This window comes from Myotis lucifugus, unplaced genomic scaffold (assembly GCF_000147115.1).
Source record: "Myotis lucifugus unplaced genomic scaffold, Myoluc2.0 scaffold_1295, whole genome shotgun sequence".
Classification (NCBI taxonomy): domain Eukaryota; kingdom Metazoa; phylum Chordata; class Mammalia; order Chiroptera; family Vespertilionidae; genus Myotis; species Myotis lucifugus.
Window position 1 is genome coordinate 1 of NW_005872343.1, and position 25,300 is coordinate 25,300.

Consider the following 25,300-nt stretch of genomic DNA (forward strand, 5'->3'; position numbering starts at 1 on the left):
TCTCTCTCATCATTGATGTTTCTATCTCTTTCTCCCTCGCCCTTCCTCTCTGAAAGAAATTTAAAAAATATATATTAAAAAAAATTTTTTTTTATTCAGAGAGGAAGGGCGAAGGAGAGAGAGATAGAAACATCAATGATGAGATAGGCTGTCTCCTGCACACCACACACTGGGGATTGAGCCTGCAACCCAGACATGTGCCCGGACCAGGAATCGAACTGTGACCTCCTGGCTCCATAGGTCGATGCTCAACCACTAAAGGGAGCCATGCCAACCAGGCTTTCAAATTTTTTTAAAGCAGGTGGTAGGCTGCCTTTAGCCAACCCTGGTCCATGACTGCTGCATTTGGTTTTCCGTGAACCAGTCTTGTGTTATGCTGTCAAATACTCATCATTGCTGTTTTCTGGGCTTCCTATCTTTTGTAGGTATTGTTTTCCTGTCTTTGTCCCTCAGTTAATCTAAAACTGTTGGACATTTTACTAGTGGTTACATATATATGCTATTAAACTTGATTTTGCCAATTGTCATAATCTATGAAACATATCTACTATTTACTAATTCTGATGATAAAAGGTGAACATATTCAATTCATGTCATCTGCAGGTGTGAGCCTCAGCCTAGCAAATGCAGGAGGATCAACTTAACATTCAGAAAAGAAGCCAGTTACAAAATCCATGGCGAAATCAAGAGATTTCCTACCTGCTCCAGACATAACCATCCAGAAAGTCCAATGGGGAAGAAGGCATCATGGTTGCATAGTTGTAACCAAAACTAACTAAGAAGTAACTTTAAGAGGAACATGCAGCCCTGGCCAGGGAGCTTAGTTGGTTAGAGAGTCGTCCCCATATGGCAAGGCTGTGGGTTCAATCCCCCAGTCAGGGCACATATAAGGATCAACCAATGAATTTACCAAGTAGAACAACAAATTGATGCCTCTCTTTCTCTCCCTTTCTCTCTCTCTGAAGTCAATCAATAAGAAATAAAAAGACACGGGCCGATGTGAAATGTCAAGAACTGGCATGTCTTCAGAGACAGGAAGTGGGTTCCTGTTTGCCAGAGGCTGGGGGAGGGGTGTGGAGTGACTGCTTCTTTTTGGGGTGATGAGTATGTTCTAGAATTTGATGGTGATGGTTGCACAATTTGGGGAATGTACTAAAAACTGCTCAGTTGTTCACTTTAAAATGGTGAATTTTATGGCATGGGACTTATAGCTCAATTTTAAAAAATCATAAGAGCAAGAAAAAGAGAAAAACAAAATGTGCAGAATGCTTCAGGATGGAAATGACCAGGGACGCGGTGGCTGGAATAAATGGCTCGAGGCACTTGGGGCTCCTGGGGACCAATCTGTGTCCCAGAATGACAACCCGGGCCCAGGTTATTTTCCAAATTTACCAAAATCCCAGAGCTATTGTTTTAAAACTTAAAGTAATTCTAAAGTTCACCTGGACTATGAACTAAATGCAATTCTAAGTATAATAATACTGTTACGATCCTACCCATAATATTACTATGCTAAGTATTTAGTATAGTTGAGAAAATACAAAAACAATAATAATAACAAGGAACTTTTTTGCCAGATATTACAATTACTCTAACTCTGTAAAAGGTACATTAAAACTGGAGCCCAGCCTGTGTGACTCAGTGGTTGAGCGCCAACCTATGAACCAGGAGGTCACGGTTAGATTCCTGGTCAAGGCACATGCCTGGGTTGTGGGCTCCATCCCCAGTAGGGGGTGTGCAGGAGGCAGCCAATCGATGATTCTCTCTCATCATTCATGTTTCTATTATCTCTCTCTCCCTCTCCCTTCCTCTCTGAAATCAATAAAAAAAAAAAAATTTTTTTTAAAGAAAGGAAATGCTTTGCACACAGAACCCCCTGGGATCCATTAACTTGATTCTCCTGGAACACAAGAATTAGAGGTGAGCTTCTGAAAAACCCCTGAGATTCACTCGTCCCAACAGGACAGTTCATCCCAAAACTTGTCCTACCGGAGAGAGAATTGGGGGGCAGGTACTGGTGCCTGGGAATCTAGTCATACAGGTGGTGGTAGAAGGAACCAGCAACTTGGACGAGACTAGCTGGCCATGTTCCCTCCTGGCCAGTACCCAGGGGTCTATCATTTCAGAGTGGCTGTGGATATTCAAAGAATGGGACAAAGAATGGCACACTGGGGCAGAGGGCAGCCTCTGATGCAGTGGTTCTCAACCGTCTGGCCCTTTAAATACAGTTCCTCATGTTGTGACCCAACCATAAAATTATTTTCGTTGCTACTTCATACCTGTAATGTTTCTACTGTTATGAATCGTCATGTAAATATCTGATATGCAGGATGGTCTTAGGTGACCCTGTGAAAGGGTCGTTCGACCGCCAAAGGGGTCACGACCCACAGGTTGAGAACCGCTGCAATGTATCTAAGAGATGTTTTTCCAGAAACTCAAGAACTCAGTGGGGCCATCCTAGAAGATCTGGAGTCTCCTGTTATTGAAAGTTTCCACACCAGAGGGGGCATTGCCCTAGACCAGCGGTTCTCAACCTGTGGGTCGCGACCCCTTTGGGGGTTGAATGACCCTTTCACAGGAGTTGCCTAAGATCATCAGAAAACACATACATAATTACATGTTTTTGTGATTAATCACTATGCTTTAATTATGTTCAATTTGTAACAATGAAATTGGGGGTCACCACAACGTGAGGAACTGTATTAAAGGGTCGCAGCATTAGGAAGGTTGAGGACCACTGCCCTAGACCCTGCTGTTCAGTAGGGCAGCCTAGCTGCATGGGCCTGTTTAAACTCTAATTAAAGATTCTTCCTCAGCCCTTGCCTTCACAGAAGCCCTTGCCGGTAGGATCTTTTTATTTTCTTTCTTTTTCTAAATATATTTTTATTGACTTCAGAGAGGAAGGGAGAAGGAGAGAGAGTTAGAAATATCAATGATGAAAGAGAATCATGGATCAGCTGCCTCCTGCACTCTCCCTGTTGGGATGGAGCTCACAACCCGGGCATGTGCCCTGACCAGGAATTGAACCGTGACCTCCTGGTTCATAGGTGGACGCTCAACCACTGAGCCACGCCAGCTGGGTCTTGATAGTCGCCCCTTTCCACCATGGCAGGAGGCTTTTATCCCTCAGCAATGCTTCTAAAAGCAGTTCCTGAGTCAGTATGAATGTCAAGATAGAGACGGAATCCCTGCCAGTTCATAAAAACTGCTGGTTAAGTCCTGGAATTTGATGACTGGTCCTCATCCTGACTTCCAAATGGAGTGGGAGCACAGGGTCATGGAAGGGGAACAAGTCAGCGTGACATGGGGGAGTCGGAGCGGTCTTTGCTTATTGGTTAGCTAAATTCTTTATATATGGACTTATGTTTTTTTGTGTGTATGTGTGTTTTTAAATTTTTAAAAATATATTTTATTGATTTTTTACAGAGAGGAAGGAAGAGGGATAGAGTGTCAGAAACATCGATGAGAGAGAAACATCGATCAGCTGCCTCCTGCAAACCCCTACTGGGGATGTGCCCGCAACCAAGGTACATGCCCTTGACCAGAATTGAACCTGGGACCCTTCAGTCCTCAGGCTGATGCTCTATCCACTGAGCCAAACCAGTTAGGGCTGGGCTTATGTTTTTATATACTTATTAATAAAAGCTTTTCTATACATATAATTTATTATATATATTACATAAACTTCTCCTGGTTTCTTGTTTGTCTTTAACTTTAAGAACACCTTGACATACTGTTTCCTTTTTTTTTTTTTTTTTGACATTTTTGGTCAATCTTTTCCCTGATGGTTTCTACTCTTGGTGATAAACTTATAGACTTGGGCTGGGGAAGACCTTTATGTAAATATTCTCCTTCATTTTCTTCTTATTCTCTATGGTTTTCTTTAATTTATATTAAACACTGGGTAAACTAGAGTTTAATTTTCACGTATGGTGTGGGGTAAGGCTCTATGGAAATTTTGATTTTGTTCAATAACAAGTGAAGCCCCATTCTAGCACTCTACAATGCTTCTGCACAGATCAGAAGGCTACTTATTTAAAATGTATTTTTAGCTGTAACCAGTTTGGCTCAGTGGATAGAGCGTTGGCCTTCGGACTGAAAGGTCCCAGGTTCGATTCCGTTCGAGGGCATGTACCTTGGTTGTGGGCACATCCCCAGTGGGGGGTGTGCAGGAGGCGGCTGATCGATGTTTCTCTCTCATTGATGTTTCTAACTCTCTATCTCTCTCCCTTCCTCTCTGTGAAAAATCAATAAAATATATATTTAAAAAAATAAAATGTATTTTTATTGATTTCAGAAAGGGAGAGGGAGAGATAGAAACGTCAATGATGAGAATCATTGATCATCTGCCTCCTGCACGCCCCCTACTGGGCATGTACCCTGACCAGGAATTGAACTGTGACCTCCTAGTTTATACCACTGAGCCACTGGCTGGGCTGTGCAAAGCATTCTTTCTAGAGGGTGTATGACTTTCCTATGACTGCTGTAACCAATGACCACAAATTCAATGACTTAAATAAGTTTATTCCCTTAAAGTTCTGGGTTCAGGAGTCCAACATGGGTTACATGGAGCTACACCCAGATATGGGCAGGGCTGATCCTTCTGGAGGCTCCAGGGAGAATTGCTTCAGGCCTTTTCCAGCTTCTAGAGGCCCCACATCCCTGGCTTGTGGCTCCTTCCTCCGTCGTCAAAGCCAGCAGCTTTGTCTCTTCCATCGCCGACTCTGACCTTCCTGCCTCCTCTTATAAGGACCCTGTGATGACATTGCCCCACCCACCCCTGGGGAATCCAGGGTCATCCCCATCTCAGATAATTCTATCTGCGAAGTCCCTTTACCACGTGGGGTGACAGGTCCACAGGTCCCTGAACTGGGATGGGGGCTGTTATTAAAATAACAATAACAGCTCCCAAATTCTTTAACTGGTCCTGGAAATTACTGAGGGTAAATCAAAGGGTAAGGAGACAATGGCTTCTTTGGACGGTATTTCCAAGCCACATGAATTAATTCGCTCTGAAGGGAAACGGCTCCCTCCCACGGTGTCAGCACGCCCCCTGGGGGCCGGAAGCCACACTGGGCTCGCAGGTTCTTGGTTCTGCGTGGCCCTTGGCGTCCACTGGGCTCCTCTTCCCCATCTGCTCCCACTCCAGGAGCATGGCCTGCAAGCCCCCTTGCAAAAAACCAGACCCCATTGGCCTGAAATCATGACATTTTACATTTGAAAGGGGTCCTGAGAGTAAGATGTCTGCTCCCATTTTTCACTTATGAGAGAAAAGTTTGTGTCACTTTGTCCTGAGTCCAAGGTTGCAGGGCTGGTTAATAACGGCTGGAATGGGCCCCAGCGGTTTGGCTCAGTGGACAGAGCATCGGCCTGCGGACTGAAGGGTCTCAGGTTCGATTCTGGTCAAGGGCATGTGCCTTGGTTGCGGGCACATCCCCAGTAGGAGATGTGCAGGAGGCAGCTGATCGATGTTTCTCTCTCATCGATGTTTCTAGCTCTCTATCTCTCTCCCTTCCTCTCTGTAAAAAATCAATAAAATATATTTTAAAAAGAAATAATGGCTGGAATGGGCCCCAGCCGGTTTGGCTCAATGGATAGAGCCTCAGCCTGAAGACTGAAGGCTCCCGGGTTTGATTCCAGTCAAGGGCACATGCCTGGGTTGTGGGCTCGATCCCCAGTAGGGGGTGTGCAGGAGGCAGCCGATCAATGATTCTCTCATCATTGATATTTCTCTCTCTCTGAAATCAATAAACATATTAAAAAATAATAATAATGGCTGGAACGGGAACATCCCTCTGTTCCCTCTCAAACATTCTTCTGCACTCAGTCCAATGTTTTCTGGAAACTTCTCTCACATGGCAAAAAGCCAAAGAGTTAGAATTACCTTGGTAAGTGGGGGAAGTAATTTAAACAACGAGAACACAAAGCCCACCTTCCTATGGCATCACTCAACCTGTTTTTGACATTTTCACCCTAATAGCCCCACCCTGTACCCCATGAAATTCTAACCCCCCCATTCTGTGCATTTGTTTATCTATTGGGGGCACTCTGGTGGACCACAAGCCATTGTGACATTCATTTGCCACTTCGGGAGGAGAGCACCCAGTGACGACGACAGGGATGTTTCCTGACACCAAGCCCCCTGCCAGGAAAACAGAAATGACAGCCAGCAGCAGCGGGTATAAAAACAACACAATTTATTCTGATGTTCGTGTGGGAAGACCCACAGGCACAGAGTGGGGAGGGGACCCTTCCTGCCCCACAGGCCCCGCTGCCTTCCCCAACCTGGCCTGGCCGAGGGGAAAGGCTGGTGGAGACCTGGGAGGGGACACAGTGGTTCTGGTGTTTGGTTGTGGTTTTGTATTTAAAAGGAGCTACATTCGACTGGATGGTTTTCCTTCAAGGCCTGTGTCCCCAGGGATCCGAGAGCTCGGCCCGGTGGTATCCAGGACTAGGCTGAGGTTGTGTTAATTGCACTTGTATGGTGTTGGGAGGTGGGGCCCCTCTTCTGTGGACGCCCCAGACACCTAGAGGACCTCAGAGGTGGGTGTGGTTGGGTGGGAAGGGCTGCCATGGGAAAGGCCACTGTTGTGCCCTGAGGGCAGGACTGGGATGCAGGGAGCCTGGAACTGGGCAGCATGTGACTTCCTGAGGTCACTTCCATGCCTGGCCGTATGCCCCAGTGTTCTTCGGGGAGACAATGCTGGGACGCTGGTCGCCTGGCCATGAAGAGCCACACCAAGGGCTTCATATAAAGTGGGCAGGCACCCGCAGAAAGGCCAAGTTCAGACCCCAAATCCAGGACAGGTTCTGGGGAAGGGTCACTGGGTTATTCAGAATGGAGGGATATTTGTCTAGAGGGGAGGGGAGCTCACTGTTTGTAGATAAAAAGCTGCTTTCCCTTAACATCTACCTCAAGGTGGTTGTCAGTGCGACTGTATAAAAACCTCAATCTTTGCCCAGGCTGGAGTTGCTCAATGGTTAGAGTGCTGACCCACGGACCCAAGAGTTACAGGTTTGATTCCCAGTCAAGAGCACATACCTGAGTTGCAGGTTTGATCCCCAGCCCCGTTAGGGGTGTGTGCGGGAGGCAACCAATCGATGTGTCTCTCTCACGCTGATGTTTCTCTCTGTCTCTCCCCCTCCCTCCCTCCCTTTCACTCTCTCTAAAAAAATCAATGGGAAAAATATCCTCGGGTGAGTATTAACAAAAATATAAAAATAAACAGAAGCTCGATCTTTTATGATATGTGAAAGGGCCCCAGGAAACCCTGACGGATGAGCCAAATGTTCTGGAGGACCTGGAGGAACAGGGGACTGAGGGGAGCGGAGGAGGGGAGAGAGCCAGGGCCGCGTCGTACCTCTCATGGCACGGACATGGGGCTCAGCAGGCATGCGAGGGAACTGAGGCTTGAAGCCCAGCAGAGGCGGTTCCTGTTTTGCTGACTGAGCCTGCGCAGTCTGTCCTCTCCTGGCCGAGCATGCTAGGGGCATTACGGGACAGGCCTGCGAAGGGCAAGCAGAGTTCCAGCCTCCAGGCAGATCCAAGTGCTTTAGAGATAAAGTGGATTTTCCCAGTTGCTCACAGCATACAGAATCACAGAGTTCAAGTTCAAGCTCCCCCCGTGGGGCTCTGGGAGGCTGGGCCCGTGGTGCATGGACCCACAGCTGCTGTCATCTCAGAATCAGAGGGAGGACTCGACCTCGGTGTCCAGTGCAGCATTGGGGGCACAGAGGTCACCACCGGACAACTGTGGGGGTCAGCGAGCTGCCAGGGCGGAACACAGTCCATGTTCCGGGAAGGTGGCCCTCACGTCGAGTGTCCCCTGGCACTGCGTCGGTGACCGCGGGGCCCAGGGCTCTCAGTGGCACATCCGTGCGGTCATTTCTTTCTGTTAAGAACAAGCAGGACATCAGGGACTGACACAGAGGTGACGGGAATCACACACACGGAGAAGCAGGGGGTGCAGCCTCAGGAGACTCGTGGGCCTCACTTAAGGTCAAACCTCACAGGAAAGGGAACAGACAGCAGCGCGCCTAGGGCTGGGGTGGGAGCTCTGTGAAGGGCCCGAGAGGCCACCTGTCAGCCCTGGAGGCCAGATGGTGTCTGGCTGCTCACCTCTGCCCTGTTGCCGAGAGCAGCAGGAGTAGTAAGTGAACGGCTGAGTGTGCCAATAAAACGATTCACAAAACCCGGTTTACTGGCCCCAGGGTCCCCTCCCTGGTCCCCTCAGCCCCTGGCCCACTCACCAGTGGCTCCAGCTCCTTGGTGTCTATGAGTCCGAACTCCTTGACGAAGTAGTAGAAGTGCTTGTAGCAGGTGTTGACGTGCGCCTCGGAGCCCATCTGCGCGATGCGGTCGAAGTGGTGGATGTAGACGTGCACGAACACGCGGAACAGCCTGGACAGTATCTTCTTCACCACCTGCAAGAAGTTCTTGGGGAACGGCGTGCCTGTGAACAGAGAGGGCCAGGGCACTCAGGAAGCAGCCTCGGGCCCAGCTTGGCCCTGACACCACACTGCCCCTGGACTGCGGTGCGAACAGCCTGTGAACTAGAGGCTCGGGAGGCTGGGCTCCTGCCCAAGCTCACACAGCGCATGTCCGGTTTCCTCTGAAGTCAGTGTTGCCTGGGTGGGAGGTGTCTGTCCGCAGGAAGGAGCCCCTTTCTCCAGGATCCTCGGCTTCCTGATCCCCACCCTGGTCTTCTCCCCTCCAGCTCCAGGGAGCCCACCGAATACCACGAGAAACCCACGGTTCTGCTGCGTAACTACGCCTGGGGAACGGAGGACAGGCCTAGAGGTGCAGCCCATCCTCCGGGTTCCGACAGCAGCCGCTCTGGCCCCGCTGGTCCGGCCCTCACTGGGAATGTGCTGGGTGCCACACATTCCTTTTGCCTTTGCCTAGCTCCTTTCCCAGAACCCGTAACCAACATTTTATTCCCCGCCCACGTGTGCAAATTGTGGATCTGCTATGTGCACTTTGGGATCTGGCCATGTGTAGGTGTGTATTTCTAGTAACATTTATTTTTCTTAATAGAATGGGACAACTCCTAAAAACATATTTTTTTGATCTCTGATATTTTCCACTTGATATCTTTCTCTCCATCTTAAGTAGTTTTTAAAAAATCCTCACCCGAGGATGTTTTTATTGGTTTTTAGAGAGAGAGGAAGGGAGGGAGAGGGAGAGAGAGAGAGAGAGAGAGAGAGAGAGAGAGAGGAAAAAACATCACTATGAGAGAGAAACACTGGCTGCTGCCTCCAGCACACACCCTGACCAGGGGTCGAACCCACAACCTTTTGGTGCACAGGACGACATGCTAACCAAGCCACCGGCCAAGATTTAACTATGTTTTTATAATATAATTTCATGTACTTGTCAGAGCTTAATTGAATCCATACACCATGTTGCAATTTCTTCTCCTGTTATTGTATTTAATTTCTTTACTTTAAAAAACTGTGGTAACGTGCACCCACCTTGAGCTTCCCTAACCGAGTCACTCTAGGAGACAGTTTGGTGCCTCAGGCACATTCATGCTGCTGTGCGTGGGGCCACCAGGGGCTCCTCCTGCTCCTGCCTGTTTACCCCACCAAGACTTCAGGTCCCCTTCGTCCCACAGGCAAGATAGAAGCCACATGTTCATGAGGTCCAACCAGTGCTACCAGGGAGGTGGCCTGGGACCAGGACTGACAGACTGGCCCATCCACCAAGCTCACCTCTGCCCTGTTGCCGAGAGCAGCAGGAGTAGTAAGTGAACGGCTGAGTGTGCCAATAAAACGACTGGCCCATCCTTTTTGTTTTAAATTGATTTGAGAAAGAGAGAGAAACACATAGATTTGCTATTCCACTTATCTATGCATTCACTGGTTGCTTCTTGTATGTGCCCCAACCGGAGATTGAATCCGCAACCTTGGTATAGCGGGACGATGCTCTAACCCACTAAGCTAGGGCCAGATCAGCCCATCCTCGAAGAGAGGGGCTCAGGGGCCAGGTGAGGACACAGATGTGGCTAACCGTGGGAAAGCTGCGGTGCACCAGACACACACTCTCAGATGGGAGGTAACAAGCTGGACAGCACTGTGGTTATTGGGCCTATGGATGGCTGAGTAATGGCCCAATGAAGTCCAGGTGAGTGCAGGCTATCCATGTGCCAGAAGGCTCAAGATACAGTGTCCGCAGCAAAACTGGGGCCTGAAGCTCTGACATGGGGAGCCAACCAGCTGCTCACCACCGCGGAAGGTCTGAGATGTGTCCAGTGAAAAGGCAATTGGGAAAGAACAGGCTCTCTGTACATGGAAGGACCAGCCTGGCTCTGTTCACTCCTGACTCTGGGCCAGATGACCTCCTCCACGTGAGACTGATGGCTCTTGTATTCCCTCGGAGAGGGGGTGTCAGGAGTCAGCAAGGGTGATGCTGGGAAGGGGAGTGATTAGGAGCAGCTCATCCTAGGAGAAGGGCTTAGAAATGTAATCTCCAGGCCTGGCCAGAGTGGCTCGGTCGGTTGAGCATCATCCTGTGCACCTAAAGGTTGCTGCTTTGATTTCCAGACAGGACACAGGCCTGGGTTTCAGGTTTTTGATCCCCAGTTGGAGCAGTATGAAAGGCAATTGATCAATGTCTCTCTCTCTCCTCCCTTCCTCTCTCTAAACATGTCCTCAGGGAAGAATAAAAAAGAAAGGTAATCTCCAGGACGGCATAGCCTAAGCATGCAATGGTATTCTCGTGCAGGGGTTGAAATTTGGCCATTTGGCCCACTGCCTGCTTTTGTAATAAAGTCTTATTAGAATACAGGCCCACCTGTTTGTTTACACAGTATCTATGTGGGTTACATGGCAGGTCTGAGTAGTTGAGACAGAGACCTTCTGGGTCATAAAGCTGGAAAGATATACTGTGTGGTCCTTTTTTTTGTTCCATAGAATTTTATGGTTTTATTAACACAAACTAGAGGCCCGGTGCACAAAATTTGTGCACTTGGGGGTGGTTCCTCAGCCTGGCCTGCACCCTCTAGCAGTCCAGGAGCCCTGGGGGGATGTCCGACTGCCGGCTTAGGCCCACTGGCAGGCCTAAACTGGCTGTCGGACATCCTTAGCACTGCTGCGGAGGCAGGAGAGGCTCCCACCACCACCACTGCGCTTACCAGCCGTGAGCCTGGCTTCTGGCTGAGTGGCGCTCCCCCTGTGGGAGCGCACTGACCGCCAGTGGGCAGCTCCTACATTGAGCATCTGCCCCCTGGCTATCAGTACGCTTCATAGTGACCTGTTGTTCCACCGTTCGGTTGATTTGCATATTAGCCTTTTATTATATAGGATACATTCTGTCTATTCATTTTCTTCACTGGCACTGGGATTGGTGACTGAGGGCCAGCTGGGCTGCTCTTTCCACAATGGCTTGTGGTTCTTTGAGGAGACACTGTGAGCATCTCAGCACAGTAAGATTTGTTGCACATCAGCAGCACTTCAAGCTCCTTGACACTGTGGACCAGAAACTTCCAAAAGCCACTGGGCAGCATATGCTGTGTTTTCTTGCTGCTCCCATAACCAATGTTGGGCATCAAGATCTGGCCTTGCATCTTCTGTGCACTCCATAGTCAATGTCTCTGGGTTTCCACCAGTTATACTTAATTTTGATATATCGGTCTAACTGGTGCTGGATGAACTTCTTGGTCCTCATTTAAAAAACATGTCTATTTTTATTGATTTCAGAGAGGAAGGGAGAGGGAGAGAGAGGTAGAAACATCAATAATGAGAACGAATCACTGATCAGCTGCTTCCTGCACACCCCCTACTGGGGATTAAGCTCACAACCTGGGCATGTGCCCTGACCGGGAATTGAACTGTGACCTCCTGGTTCATAGCTTGATGCTCAATCATTGAGCCACACTGGCTGGGCCTTGGTCCTCTTTTTGACAATCTTGGATTTCACCAGGGGTCTGAGGGAAGCCATGATGCCAAGTAGGAGATGGCTGCTACCTCTGCAAGCAGTGCCAATGAAGAGCTACTGTGTGGTCCTTTACAGGAGAAGTGTGCCACCCTAATCTAACATTAAAGAGCATAGCTGGTGGCTTGGGGTGGGTGTACAGGTGTCACTGGCACAGGTGTGGGAGATGGGGATGAAATACAGACCCCGTCCTTTCTTTGCTCAGCCATAAGTCTAACCCCAGGGAGCACCCGGCAGACCGGTTCTCAGAAGTACCACAGACAAGAAGCAGAGACGCCTGCTGTCCGCACAAAGCATTTTATTCCATTGGCTTGGCTGGGGGTCAGAACAGGCTGAGGGCCTGGGGTTTGCAAACAGGGCAGGAAGATGTGGCCTGGGACAGAGAGGCTCCCAAGGAAAGCAGCGGGGCACCCAGACCCCGTGATGTGGCAGAGGCTGGGCCCAGAGAGCCTAGAGTTTGGTGGTGTGGCCTCAGACCCTTGCCTGGGCAGCCATGTGGCATCTGCCAAGTTCATTTTTTAAAAAAATATATTTTTATTGATTTCAGAGGGAAGGGAGAGGGAGAGATAAAAAAAATCAATGATGAGAGAGAATCATTGATCAGCTGCCTCCTGCACGCCTCATACTGGGGATCGAGCCTGCAATGTGGGCATGAGCCCTTGACTGGAATCGAACCTGAGATCCTTCCGTCTGCAGGCCGACACTCTATCCACGGAGCCAAACAGGGTAGGGCTGCCAAGTTCATTTTCTCTCCATTGGTCATCAGTTTCCTCTCTGGTAAAATTGCTAGAATTACCATTCCACAGGCAAGGAACTGACTAGAGGACTCAGGGTCTAGGTTCTAGGATGAGGGCCCCTTGAGGAGCTGTCAGGACTTTAGGGGGACCCAGGAGGCTGTGAGTCAGAACAGCGAGCATGTGCGGACACGGACTCCGGGGCGGGTGGGGGCACCTGTGAATCCCTGTTTTGGGAAAGCGTCTATTCTGAGTCAGTCTTTTCTCAGATGGGCCTCTGAGAGCCCTCTGCCTGTACAGAGGGTGAGGGAGGTCCAGAGAGGTGAGAAACTTGACCAGGTGCAGACCCCGTCAGCGACCAAGAGCTGGTTCCCCACAAACTGTCTTCCATGGTGCTGTGTTGATGCCAATGGTGACAGTGAGAGGGGCCTATGTGTGGGTCTCCTAGGACTGCTGTAACAAATTATCACCAACTTAGTGCTTAAAATCACTCCTATGTGCTCCCTCATAGTCCTGGAGGCCAGGAGCCTCACGTCAGTTTCATGGGGCTGATGTCAGGTGTGGGCAGGGCTGCTTCCTTCTGGAAGGTCCAGGGAGGATCTATTTCCTGCCTTTGCTGGAAGCTGCTGACATTCCTGGGCTTATGATCACGTCTTCCTTCTCCTGTTGTCACATCACCTTCTCTCTGTGTGTCAAATGTCCCTCTGCCTTCCTTTCACAGGGACCCTTCTGATGAAATTAGGGCCCATCTGGATAATCCAGAACAATCTCCCCATCTCAAGAATCTTAACATGAAGCAAACCATGGCCGATCCACACACTGGAATATTACTCAGTCATGAAAAGGAGTGAAGCGCTGACACTCGCTACAATGTGGGTGGACAATGAACACATGACGCTCAGTGAGAGAAGCCAGACACAAAGGGCCACACAGTGTGATTCCATTTATGTGAAATGCCCAGAACAGGCACATCCACAGGGACAGGAAGTGGACTGGTGGTTACTGGGCGGGGAGAGAGGGATGGGGTGACTGCTCATGAGGATAGGGGATGTTGTGGGGATACTGAAATGTTCTGGAATTAGAAGGCATGGTTGCACAACCCTGTGAATATACTAAATGGCACTGAACTTACACTTTAAATGGGTGGATTTCATGGTTTGTGAATTCTATCTCAGTAAACTGTTATTAAAAACACACCTCCCCCCCGCCCTCACCCCAGGCCACCCAACTCACCAACGTTGGTGGGAAAGATGTCCTCGTTGTTGATCTGCACCTCGATCCAGTCCATGAGCAGGTCCATGTACCGTGGGGCCGACAGTGCTGTGGGCTTGCGGAACTTGTGCTCGTCCTGCCAGCGGTACTCGTACTTGGGGCCTCCCGACATGATGGGGCAGGACTGCTCGGTGCAGCCATCGCTAATGGTGCCGTAGATGAGGTTGACACGATTGAAGAAGTCCACCACGTGCACGGCCACCCAGTCGTTGAGCTCCTCACCGGTGGGCAGCTGCACGGCCAGCTTCAGGTCCAGCCCCGCGTTCAGCGAGGCCTGTGCCTTCTTGTGCAGCTCGAACCGCTGGGTGCCGGGCTCAAACTTGCGCTTGGGGCGGAAGGTCTTGTCCTTGTTGAAGACCTGCTTCAGGAAGGGGTTGGACATCGTGGTCCTCACTGCACACTCCTGGTGTCGGCCACCAACCCAGAGGCGACTGGAAATTCACTGGCACCCAGGTCTCCCTGAGATCTGAAACGCAGACAGAAAGAATGATCACCTGTTCCTGGAAACCCTGCTCCAGAAGCAAGAGTGGGCCACACTGGGTTTTCCCCAGGACTTGTGGTTTTGAGTTTTACCAAAAGGGTGCCAGCTCCTCAGTAAAGAGAAGTGCCCCAAGGTGTGTCCCGACGGCCTCAGAGCAGGAGAGGCCGAGTCAGGACCCTGAGAACCCAGGCAGGCAGCACCCTACTCCCGCCCAGCACCCGGCGGCTTCTATAAAGTGGGAGAGGGTGTGCTAAAACCTGCGCAGTGGCTCAGGGTGACCGCAGCGGGCTCGGTGGTGGCTCTGTACAGAGATGTCCACACCCCCAGGACCTGTGATTGGGACCTTACTTGGATTGCCTGGGTGGGCCCTAGCTGACGAGTGCCCTGACAGGAGGAAACACACAGACACACAGGGAGAAGTCCATGTGACAGGGAGGCAGAGATGGGGTGACGTGTCTACAGGCCAAGGGACAGCAGGGGTCACCGACACTGCCAGAGCCAGGAGAAGAGCCTGGAACTATCACTCCCTCTGAGCCTGAGGGGACCAGCCCACTAGGGATGACACCCTCCCAGGCTGCGAGGGAACACATTCCTGTTGCTTCTCTGTGTCTACATCTCATTAGATTAGGGCCCACCTCAATCCAGTGGGACCTCATTTTATCATCTTGATGATATCTGCAAAGACCCCACTTCCAACGGGTGGACGTGAATTTGGGGGGACACTATTCACCCCAGAATACCATCTGAGAAGGGTGGACCAGCTTGTCGGGGACTTGTCTGCGCCTACATGGGAACATGCCATGTTCTGGGGGTCAAGGCCTTGATGTGGGGGCTGTAGCCGGCGTCCCCTGCCATGAAGGCTTCAATCTCCTACCCAGTCCACCTTCTCCCGTCTTTGCTCAGTCTCCTCCTCCGTTATGTGGGGAGAGTAACAAGCTCCACTCAGAGGTGAGAGGATGGAATGGACACGAAGCCAAAGGGCCTGCTCACCCCCAACAGGACCATCCCTCTGCCATGAGGATGGCGCCAGCCGACCTGCAGCCTCCTGTCTCCATCTGCAGGCCCAGGGGCCCCCCTCCTGGGAGTGAGCATGTGGAGGAAACGAGGGTGGGAGCCCGTAGGGCTGGTGGGGTGGGGTCTCTTGGGAGTTCACCAGAGAGAGGTAATAAATCATCATTTATAATGTTATAGTAAACGCCCCCCTTTTCTTTGCTTGAATTGTGGTGTGAACAAAAAAGGCAACAGAGTAGAACTGAGAAGCTTGGGGGCCCTATGGCAGGCCTGGCAAGCTCAGTGACCAAGCGTAGCCACAGAAGACGACCTGATCGATCCCCTCCCCAGGCAGGCTGTGCAGGTGGTCACACCCAGGCCTAAGGTTTCCTCAGCAAAGGTCAGTCTTTACGTTAAGTGAGCCTGCCCACTGTCCTTGTGCATCTAGGTGAACACCTTTGAAATGTCGGAGCAATCTTTCTTCCCAGACCCCTAGGGGGGTAACCACCCCCACCAGCAAGTGTACTCCTCAGTCTTATCTGGTTGCCCGCATACCTTCCCTATTCACTGTAAAGGCTGTTAACTATCCTGCACCCTCCAATGTAAAAGAAGTACATGTTTCATTTTACTTTACCTAATCCTAGGATTTCCCACTCAGCTTTCTCCTTAATCTCCCAACGATTTCATGTAACCTTCCTTATTGTCCTCCTTTGAGTCCAAATGCATAAAAAGAACTGCAGCCCTAGCCAGTTTGGCTCAGTGGATAGAGTGTCGGCCTGCGGACTGAAAGGTCCCGGGTTCGATTCCAGCCAAGGGCACATGCCTGAGCTGTGGGCTTGGTCCCCAGTGGGGGCCGTGCAGAAGGCAGCCAATCAATGATTCTCTCATCATTGATGTTTCTATCTCTTCCTCCTTCTCCCTTCCTCTCTTAAATCAATAAAGAAATATATATTTTTTTAAATTAAAAAAAAAAGAAAGGAACTGCAAACTGCCATTCTCCGGAGCATTGCTCAATCCCTTGAAAACTAACTTCCAGGCATGTCCTCAGTTTGGCTCAAAAAACCTCTGAAAAATTCTTACAAGATCCTTCTATAGGTCTGGATGTTCTTTTGCGGGAGTTCATTTCTGTGACATGTGGCCAGCTGCATTGTCCGGTGGCCCACCCTCACGACTCAGCACACCATGTAGCAAATGACCACAAACTAAGGGGATTGGACCTCACCTCCTCTACAGGGATGCTGCTCTCCTCAAGGACCCAGGACAGCCCCCACGGAGTATGATCCACGGAGCTCAGCACTGCCGAGGCCAGGCTCAGCCAAAGGCAAGTGCATGTCCACTCTGAACACAGCACCCAGCTCAGGGCAGCAGGGTGCAGGCCAAAGTCAAGTCTAGTCCTTCCCGGGCCCAGAGAGTGAGCTGGCACATACACATTGTGTCCCTGGGGCCAAGGTGACGTGACTCAGATGACAAGATGGCTTAAGGGTGAGGATTTCAGAAAATTTACAGAGAGCTGAGTCACGCACGGCTCAGGCCACATCCTGGAGCCCAGAGAGATCCTCCTTCAGGCTTGGCCCTGCCCATCTCTGGGCCCAGGAAGAGTCTCTGAGGGCAGAGGACTCCTGGGCCTTGGTCTTCAAGAGATTTCTCCAGAACCACTGCCAACTCCAGTCTCTCCCATTGCGGGGTCAGAGGGAACAGGGCAGATCTGCCAGCACCACCCTTATGTACTCTATGCACTCGACGAAGACTTCATGGCAGAAGGCCAGGCTCTGTCTTCCAAAAGCCTTCAGTTTAATACCAGATACTAGATATATAATAAAAAACGCCTAAACCAGTATTCTCACCTGGGTCATCCTGCCCCTAGAGGGCCTGGGCAATGTATGGGGCCGTCTGTGGTTGTCACAACTGGGGGTTATTACAGGTGGGTGGGGGATGGCTCCCACATTAGAAGATACTGACTCAGTACTAACTAGCTACTAAGTCAGTGTTTCAGGCCATGCAGCTGGTAGAAGGAGGAGCCTGAGCTCGAACCCTGAACCATGCAGGTGAAGCTGTGGTTCTTTCTGCTGGGCCCCATGTCTCCTAACTCACCACTTATCCATTATTCCAGCTTCCACTTGTTTTATCCCAAATCCAGTGCCAGGCACCCCCGAGGCTGGTCTCTCCCGCACCCGAAACCTCTAAAATGCCAGCACAGAGTGCAGACCAGCACCCTTCCCTGGTTTAGGTGAGTGGGCACAGCCCTGGGGGTGCAGGGCCTGGAGGGTGGGAAGGTGGTGCCTCTAATAGGGGAAATGGGCAACCACAACACTCCACCTGCCCACTCCTCTCCTACCGTAGGACAGGATGGGGCCCAGTCTCAGACACCTCCAGGAAGCTCTGATGAACAGGCCAATTCACTGGCCCTTGTCTGAGAGATGAGCTGCATCCCTCAGGGCTGGACATCCTAGGACCCCTCCATGCCATGGGCGTGTACACTGGACACACCAGGTTCGGACCCTACAGTCCCACCTGTGACTGCTAACTGCCCCAGTGGCTCAAACACCTGCCAGGTAATGAATCTGCAAACCAAGTTGCTCTCAGGCCACTCTGGGGGCAAGTCAAGGTACAGAAACCCCTGTGGGCCACCCAAAAAGCCAGCCACCTTCCTCGTGCCCACTGCCTGCTGGCACCATGGGGACACTTCCTCATTCCTCATCCTTGGTCTTATTTCAGCCTCCCAACGCCCCTCCATGTGGGGCAAGGGCTGCCCCACTTGGTAATGAGAAGACAAACTGGAGTGCCACACCCTCATCCAGCAGAGCGGGGCTGCCCAAGCCAGGCCACAGGGCCCCGCAGCTGCCTCTACTCCAGGTTCCTGTTTATCCTGCAGCGAACCTTCTACCCTGATGGAAATCCCAACACAAAGAAATCTGCACCCACCAGGGCCCGGTTGCTACCTTCTATTTTGGGGCCTCTTTGGTGATGGCTTTGGGAGTGTAACCGCTGACAATGTCACTTGGGGACGAGACCTGGGAACACAGGAGCCTTAGGGGCAATGACAGGGCCACTGAGAAGAGCCCCTGCCCAGCCAAGCCTTAGGGAGGTGGCGGCCCCACTGCCCCCCCAGGAGGGCCACTTGTCTTTTGTCCACATGCTGTCATGCCATTGCACCGACAGTTCTGGGAGATGGGGTAGGGCAGTGAAAGGGGCTTGCAAGGCTCCTGCTCGCCTTCCTGACTCTTCTCAGAAGGTGGGAGGATTTTTTTTTTTAAGTGGCAGCAATGATTTTCTGAAAAAGTTCCTGGATGGGGAGAGTTCCCATTAAAGATAAACAACTTTGTATCAGAAACACACATCCCAAGCCTGAAGGGTGGCCGGCTGTGAACCAGTCCACATTGCTGCCCCATTACCATCTCGGGGCCTTTCTCTTTGATTTTTTTAGAACCCCTCCAAGGGTGCAGCATGGGGAGGGGCTGGGAGAACCGTCTCAGAATTCAATGCTCAGGGCTCTCCTGGCTCCCTGGTTCTTCCACAGAAGCACCTAGAAGCTTTTAGAGTGACACAAGGTAAGATGACAAAATCCCCCACTCAATACACACCCACCCCCACTTTATTTCCTGTAAACAAAACAGTTCCTCCAAGCAACGGCCTTGCCTCATGAGGTGCAGCAAAGCCCGGCCCATCACCACTTCCTTCCGGTGCCTCCACATCCTGCCTCAGCTGCTGACACTGCCACCACCTCAAGGACACTACCCCGACCTGGGGTGGGGGTGGGTTGGAGGGACAGACCCCAGTCTGGGAGATCAGCCCTGGGTTCAGGCCAGCAGCCCAGGTGTTTGGCTGGAAGATGCTTGCGGCCCAGGGTCTGTTCCATTACAGAAGCCAGTGCCCAGCACTGTCTTCCACCTCCTAATGTTCATTTTTATTTTTATTTTTTTAAACGTGTTTTTTAAAAACTGATTTTAGAGAGGGAGGAAAGGAGAGGGATAGAGATAGAAACATCGACTGGCCCTACTGGCATGGCTCAGTGGTCGAGTGGCGACCTATGAAGCAGGAGGTCACGGTTCGATTCCCAAGCAGGGCACATGCCTGGACTGCGGGCTCCTTTCCCAGTGGGGGGCGTGCAGGAGGCAGCCAATCAATGATTCTCTCTCATCACTGATGTTTCTATCTCTCTCCCCCTTTCCCTTCCTCTGTGGAGAAAGAAAAAAGAAAATAGAAAAGAACAGAAAAGAGAGAACGAAACATTGATTGGCTGCCTCCTGCACGTCCCCGAGCCCGCAATCCAGGCAGGTGCCCTGACCGGGAATTGAACCAGCAACCTCTTGGTTCATGGGTCGACTTCAACCACTGAGCCACAGCGCTGGGCAATGTTCATTTTTAAATATCACCACAGCCCCCTGTGCAGGAAGGCCCCACCATCCTGTAGGGTACTTGCTGAGACTGGTTTCGGGCCTCCTGCATGGGGAGAGGATTTGCATTTTGTTGGCCTTTGTGCGCAGGTCTTGGTTTGTGGGTGATGTTCTCCAACATGTATTGCAGAAAGGCAGGAAGTAAGGTTTGAGGGGCCGCTCCAAGCCAGGTGCTGCTGAGTGGTTCTGTAGATTCCAGCCCAATTGAGATATAATTCACATCCTGGTAAATTCCACCCTTTTATTTTTATTCAGTGACTCAGACCCTTTATTTATTTATTTATTTTTAATATATTTTTATTGATTGCAGAGGAAGAAAGAGGGAGAGAGAGATAGAAACATCAATGATGACAGAGAATCATTGATTGGCTGCCTCCTGCACGCCTCACGCTGGGGATCAAGCCCACAACACGGGCATATGCCCTTGAGTGGAATTGAACCCGGGACCCTTCAGTCCACAAGCTGATGCTCTACCCACTGAGCCAAACCGGCTAGGGTCAATTCCAACCTTTTAAAGTATACAAGTCAATGTATGGTTTTAGTAAACCCATACAGTATGCAACCATCCCCAATTCCATAACATTCCCACCACCCCAAAAGACACTGTGCCCATCAGTAGTCACTCCCACTCCCATTAAGAACTGAATCATGTCCCCTAAAGACATGTTCAAATCCTGACCCTGGTAACTATGAATGGAACCTTGTTTGGAAATGGGGTCTTGCAGGTGTAATTAGTTAAGGTGAGGTCACACTAGAGCAGAGTGACCCAATGCAAGGACACATGTTCTCATAAAGAGGGAGATTTGGACACAGACCCACAGAGGCGATGGTCATGTGATGACAGAGGCAGACATGGGTGATCCGTCTGTAAGCCCAGAGGCACTAAGGACTGCCAGTAAGTCAGCAGCTGAAAGAGGCAGAAGGGACCCTTCCCAGGGCTGAGAGCTAAGAACTCACAGCACACGGAGGTGGGCTGAGATCTGAACTGGGTGTCCCTACATCCCAGCCTCTCCATCAAGACAGAGAGGGGTAATGGAAGAATTAAACAGGGGGGGGGGGGAGACAGAGAGGGGTGTGGTGTGTGCATGGACCAGCTTTCTCTGCTTCAGTTTCCCATTGGGGCAAATACTGGTACAGATATATTGTTTGACAAAACCGTGTCACCTGGGGGACAGAGGAAGGTGAGAAAGGTTATGGGTCATTGATGTGTCCACTTAGGAGCCACACCTCTTTCAATGTACCTTCACTGACCAGAGGCATGTCAGGAAGGGCAGGACACATGAAACGGTGCCCCGAACGCCCATCCACACTTATGCCCATCACTGGCTGTTCACACTTCCTCTTTTTTTTTAAAAATAATAATTCTTTATTGTTGACCACGCTTCCTTTTCACATCGGGATCCTCAGATATGGACTGGACTGTGCACTGACCTCAGAGACAGGGGGCTCTGGAGGGAAGGAGTCACAGCTCTGAGCTGTCCTCTGAGGGCCAGGCCCATCCACTCAAGGGTTTCACTCTCTCCGGGGGGGGGGGGGGGGGGGGTCCGTAAAGAGCTCCCAGCAAGTCAGCTACAGCTGTGGGTCTCACCCAGGGTGGTCCTGCCCTCGGGGGACCCCAGGAAACGCCTGGGGACAGCTATGTTTGTCACACCGCGGGTGCTCCTGGCATTGAGTGGGCTGGGACCAGGGATGCTGCTCAACACCCTGCCGTGCCCAGGACGGCCCCGAAGAGCGCCCACCCCAAATGTCTTATTGGGACTCAGCGCAGGCGTGACCTTGTCTTTCCCAGAATCCAGTTTCTGAAGCCAGATTCCCCTTTTCTGCTTAAACTATCTGAACTTCGTAATTCCAGGAAATCAGAAACAGAGCTCACCAGCTGGGGCACGTCTGGAACTTCCCAGAGTAAAAACCCAACTTCCTAGACGCTGCTGGGGATTTTGTTAAGCCTCCATTTTATGAGGCTCTGGAGATGGGAGAACAACTCTCAGAAGGTAATTAGTGGCTGACTTTCCCATGAACGTAAGCTCAGCCGCGAAGCAGGAGCATTTCCACAGAAGAAACAGCCTGGCTGAAACTTGTCAGAATATGAATTGTCTAAAAAGTTCAGGAACTGAACTAGCACTTCCACGAATCCCCTGAGGCACTAAAACGCAGCTTTTGCTGAGAGAGAGAGAGAGAGAGAGAGAGAGCAAGAGAGAGAGAGAGAGAAGAGAGAGAGAGGGGACTTACAGATTATCACAGTTACTTGAGAGGCCTGGGACACGGGGAACGTTGAGCTCTGCTGTGTAGGAGATGCAAAGATGATAAAGACACACTCTCTCCTTTAGGGAGGTTCCAATAAAAAGTACGTTATCAGCCATGAAAGACAGGAGGAACTGTAACTGCCCATGACTAAGAGAAAGAATACAGTCTGAGAAGGTGACATTCTGGAAAAGGCAGAACTACACAGACTTAAAAGGTCTAGGGTGCCAGGGGTTGGGGGAGGGAGGGATGAACAGGGGGGCATAGAGGATTTTTAAGGCAGTGCCACTACTCTAACACTGTCATGGTGGACACATGTCACTATACACAAAGAGTGAATGAACTCATATGTCACCATGGACTGGGAGTAATAGTGGTGTGTCAGTGTAGGCTCATCCTTGTAACAACTACCCTTCTCTGGTCAGGAAGGCTGACAGTGGGAGAGGCTGTGCACATGTGGGGATACAGGGTAATGGGAAATCTCTGTGCCTTCTGCTCAGTTATGCCATGAGTCCAAAACTGCTCTAGAAGTCTATTAAGCCTTAGCCGGTTTGGCTCAGCGGTTAGAGTGTCAGTCCTTAGGGTCTCCAGTTCGATTCCGGCCAAGGGCACGTACCTCGGTTTGCAGGCTCCATCCCCGGCCCCAGCTGGGGTGCGTGAGGGAGCAACCAATCAATGTGTCTCTCTCATATTGATGTTTCTCTCTCTTTGTCTCTCCCCCTTCCTTCCACTGTCTCTCTTTAAAAAATCAATATCCTTGGTGAGTATTAACAAAATAAATAAATAAATAGATAAATAAATAAGTCTATTAGAAAAATTATAGCTAACACTAATTCACCAATTAAAAACACCAAGCATTTGGCTAAGTCCTTTAAGTAGCTCACCCCTATGAAGAAGTTACTAAAGCCACAAACAGGAAGCAAAAAACCACGAAGCCTAGGAAAGCCAGAATTGAACATATATTTGCAGAAAGAATAAACACCATGGAAGGCACTAGAAATATAATGTACACCCGTGGTTAATTTCAAAATTTTCAGTAGCTACATTGAAAAGTAAGAAAATGAAAAGAAACAGGTAAAATCAACAGTCATAATATATTCTATTTAACACAAGGGCAACAAAATATCATTTCAACACCTAAGGAATACAGAAAATATTAAGGAGATTTTCTGCCTTTTAAAAACATAGGAGCCTCTGTGATCTGGTGTTCATTTTGCACATATAGCAGGTCCTAATTTAATCCAGCCATGTTTGGAGGGCTCACTAGCTGCCCATGGCCGCTGCCCTGGACAGAGGGTTTTTTGTTCATCATCACCCTAGAATATTTTTTCCATTGATTTCTGGAGAAAGTGGAGAGAGAGAGAGAAAATACATCCATTACCTGTCTCCCCCACAGGCCCCGATCAACCTGGGGATCGAACCTGTAACCCAGGTATGTGCCCTTGACTGGGAATTGACCCTCCACCCTTTGGTGCTCAGCCAACGCTCTAACCATTGAACACACGGGCCAGGGCTCCAGAGGGTTTTAAAAGAAGAGAAAATCCAGTTGTCAGAAGAAAGGAGCAACGGGACAGGTGCTGTCTAAGGTGGGTGTCCAGGGAGGATAAACACAGCTATCAGAGCAGGATCTGGGGTGAAGAAACGGGTGCCTTTTGGGAGGGAAGCGGGAAGCAGGGGGCCCTGGGGCCAGGGCAGCCAGGACTCGCACTTGCTGTGTTCGCACTCCATACTCAGTCTCAGGTTCGACTGACCAGTTGATGTCTCTCTCTCACATCGATGTTTCTATCTCTCTCTTTCTCTCTCCCTCCCTTCCACTCTCTCTAAAAATCAATGGAAAAAATACCCTCAGATGAGGATTAACAGGGAGAAAAAAAAAGGCCACTCATTTTTTACGATGTCAAAGGGCAGAGAACAGGGGCTCAGGGCTTTGGGGAATCGGCAGCCCCGTGGCGTCACTGAGCACTGCGTGTGTAAAATGGGCTTATAAGCACCCCCTCTGTATTGGGTGAGGGAAGGAGGAGAAGGCAGCTGCCCAGAGGCCACGTGTGACACCAGCAAGTCCAAAACCAGGTAGCGCAGGCAGGCCCTGGGCTGTGAAATATGCACATCATACTCCAAATTCACCTGCGTGCTTTAAATATGTGCAGTGCATGGATACCCACTACCCCTCACGAGACCAGAAGAATCTCACCTAAGATTAACACGGGCTCTCTGGGTGGTAGGTCACCCATGATTTATTTTCTGCTTTGTGACTTTCTGTATTTTCCAACCACGCCCCTCTTCCCCTTTCAGTGACATCTTATAGAATACGTGGTCCTTTCCAACAAATGCCGGCCCACCAGCCAGTGCAGGGACGCAACTGCGAAGTCCCCGCAATGGGCAGTGCGGACATGCCAACACCCCGCGCCCAGCCTTTGCCCAGCGCTCAGGGACTCGGGACCAGGAAGCAAGAAGCTCGGGTCCCGAAAAGCCGACTCCCCGTGGGGTAGGAGCCCTGAAATCCTGCGCAATTGCCCCAAACCAGTGGCGGGGGCCTAGCGATAGTAAGTGGCACGGCTCGGGGTTGATCCCTAAGTGACAGTTGCAGCCACGATTTCGACGGAGAGACCACGACTACTCCCTCCCGCCGCCCGCGTTTGCCGCTCCTGAGGGACCAGGACTCCCGCCGCCCGCGCCCGCCACTTCGCGATGTTCGGCTGTCCACCGCCCGCGATCCCCGGCCGAGGACCCACCTGCCGCCTCACGCCGACCGGCCGGGCTGCGCTGGCCTCCGTCCTCGGTCTTCTGTCCCCGGCTGCCCGCCAGTCCGCACCTCGCCTCCCGCCGAGGAGGAACTCCGCGCACAGCCTGCCCCGGCCCCGCCCGGCCGGATCTACTTCCGCTACAGACGAAGGCCTCCCCGGAAGCGGAGCTGGGGGCCGAGGTATCCACCGAGAGGGGGCGCACCGCGACACCGCGCTCTATGTTGCTTGGCAACCGAAGCCGTGATGCCATTGGCTAGTGCCTGCGGCTGAAGCCTGTGGGCGGAGCTTCCCCTGTGCTGGGGATGCGGGGCGGGGCCTCGAGCGGGGAGCGGCCTGGAAGGAGGAGCTGGCGCCGCCGACTGTGGGCGCTCGGAGGGTCGCGGCCCGAGGGTGGGGCCGATCTGGGGAGGGGAGACTTTCTGGGCGTGGCGGCTCGTGGGCGAGGCCTGGAGGCTGAGCCCGCGTCTGCAGTTTTCCGTCGCGGGGCCCGAGGGCGCCGTTGGTGGGTG

General features: G+C 51.1%; 1 protein-coding gene across 1 annotated transcript; it reads right to left on the bottom strand.

The window, feature by feature from the left end:
• Nucleotides 1-6,175: 6,175 nt before the first annotated feature.
• On the bottom strand, nt 6,176-24,925 carry MOB3A (MOB kinase activator 3A). Its single transcript, XM_006107604.3, has 4 exons — nt 24,780-24,925; nt 13,903-14,407; nt 8,251-8,453; nt 6,176-7,892 (listed from the first exon to the last, which is right to left on the bottom strand). The coding sequence occupies exons 2-4, from the start codon at nt 14,321-14,323 to the stop codon at nt 7,863-7,865; spliced, it is 654 nt and encodes a 217-aa protein (XP_006107666.1). The 5' UTR covers nt 14,324-14,407; nt 24,780-24,925; the 3' UTR covers nt 6,176-7,862.
• Between the last annotated feature and the right edge of the window lie 375 nt (nt 24,926-25,300).

What these genes read in the sequence shown, in the direction of transcription:
- MOB3A (XM_006107604.3), bottom strand. Translation starts at nt 14,323, where the DNA reads ATGTCCAACCCCTTCCTGAAGCAGGTCTTCAACAAGGACAAGACCTTC. An exon ending in CATCTTTCCCACCAACGTTG is followed by an intron (nt 8,454 to 13,902) that starts GTGAGTTGGGTG and finishes CTCTGTTCACAG; the next exon opens with GCACGCCGTTCCCCAAGAAC. An exon ending in CCAAGGAGCTGGAGCCACTG is followed by an intron (nt 7,893 to 8,250) that starts GTGAGTGGGCCA and finishes TGTTCTTAACAG; the next exon opens with AAAGAAATGACCGCACGGAT.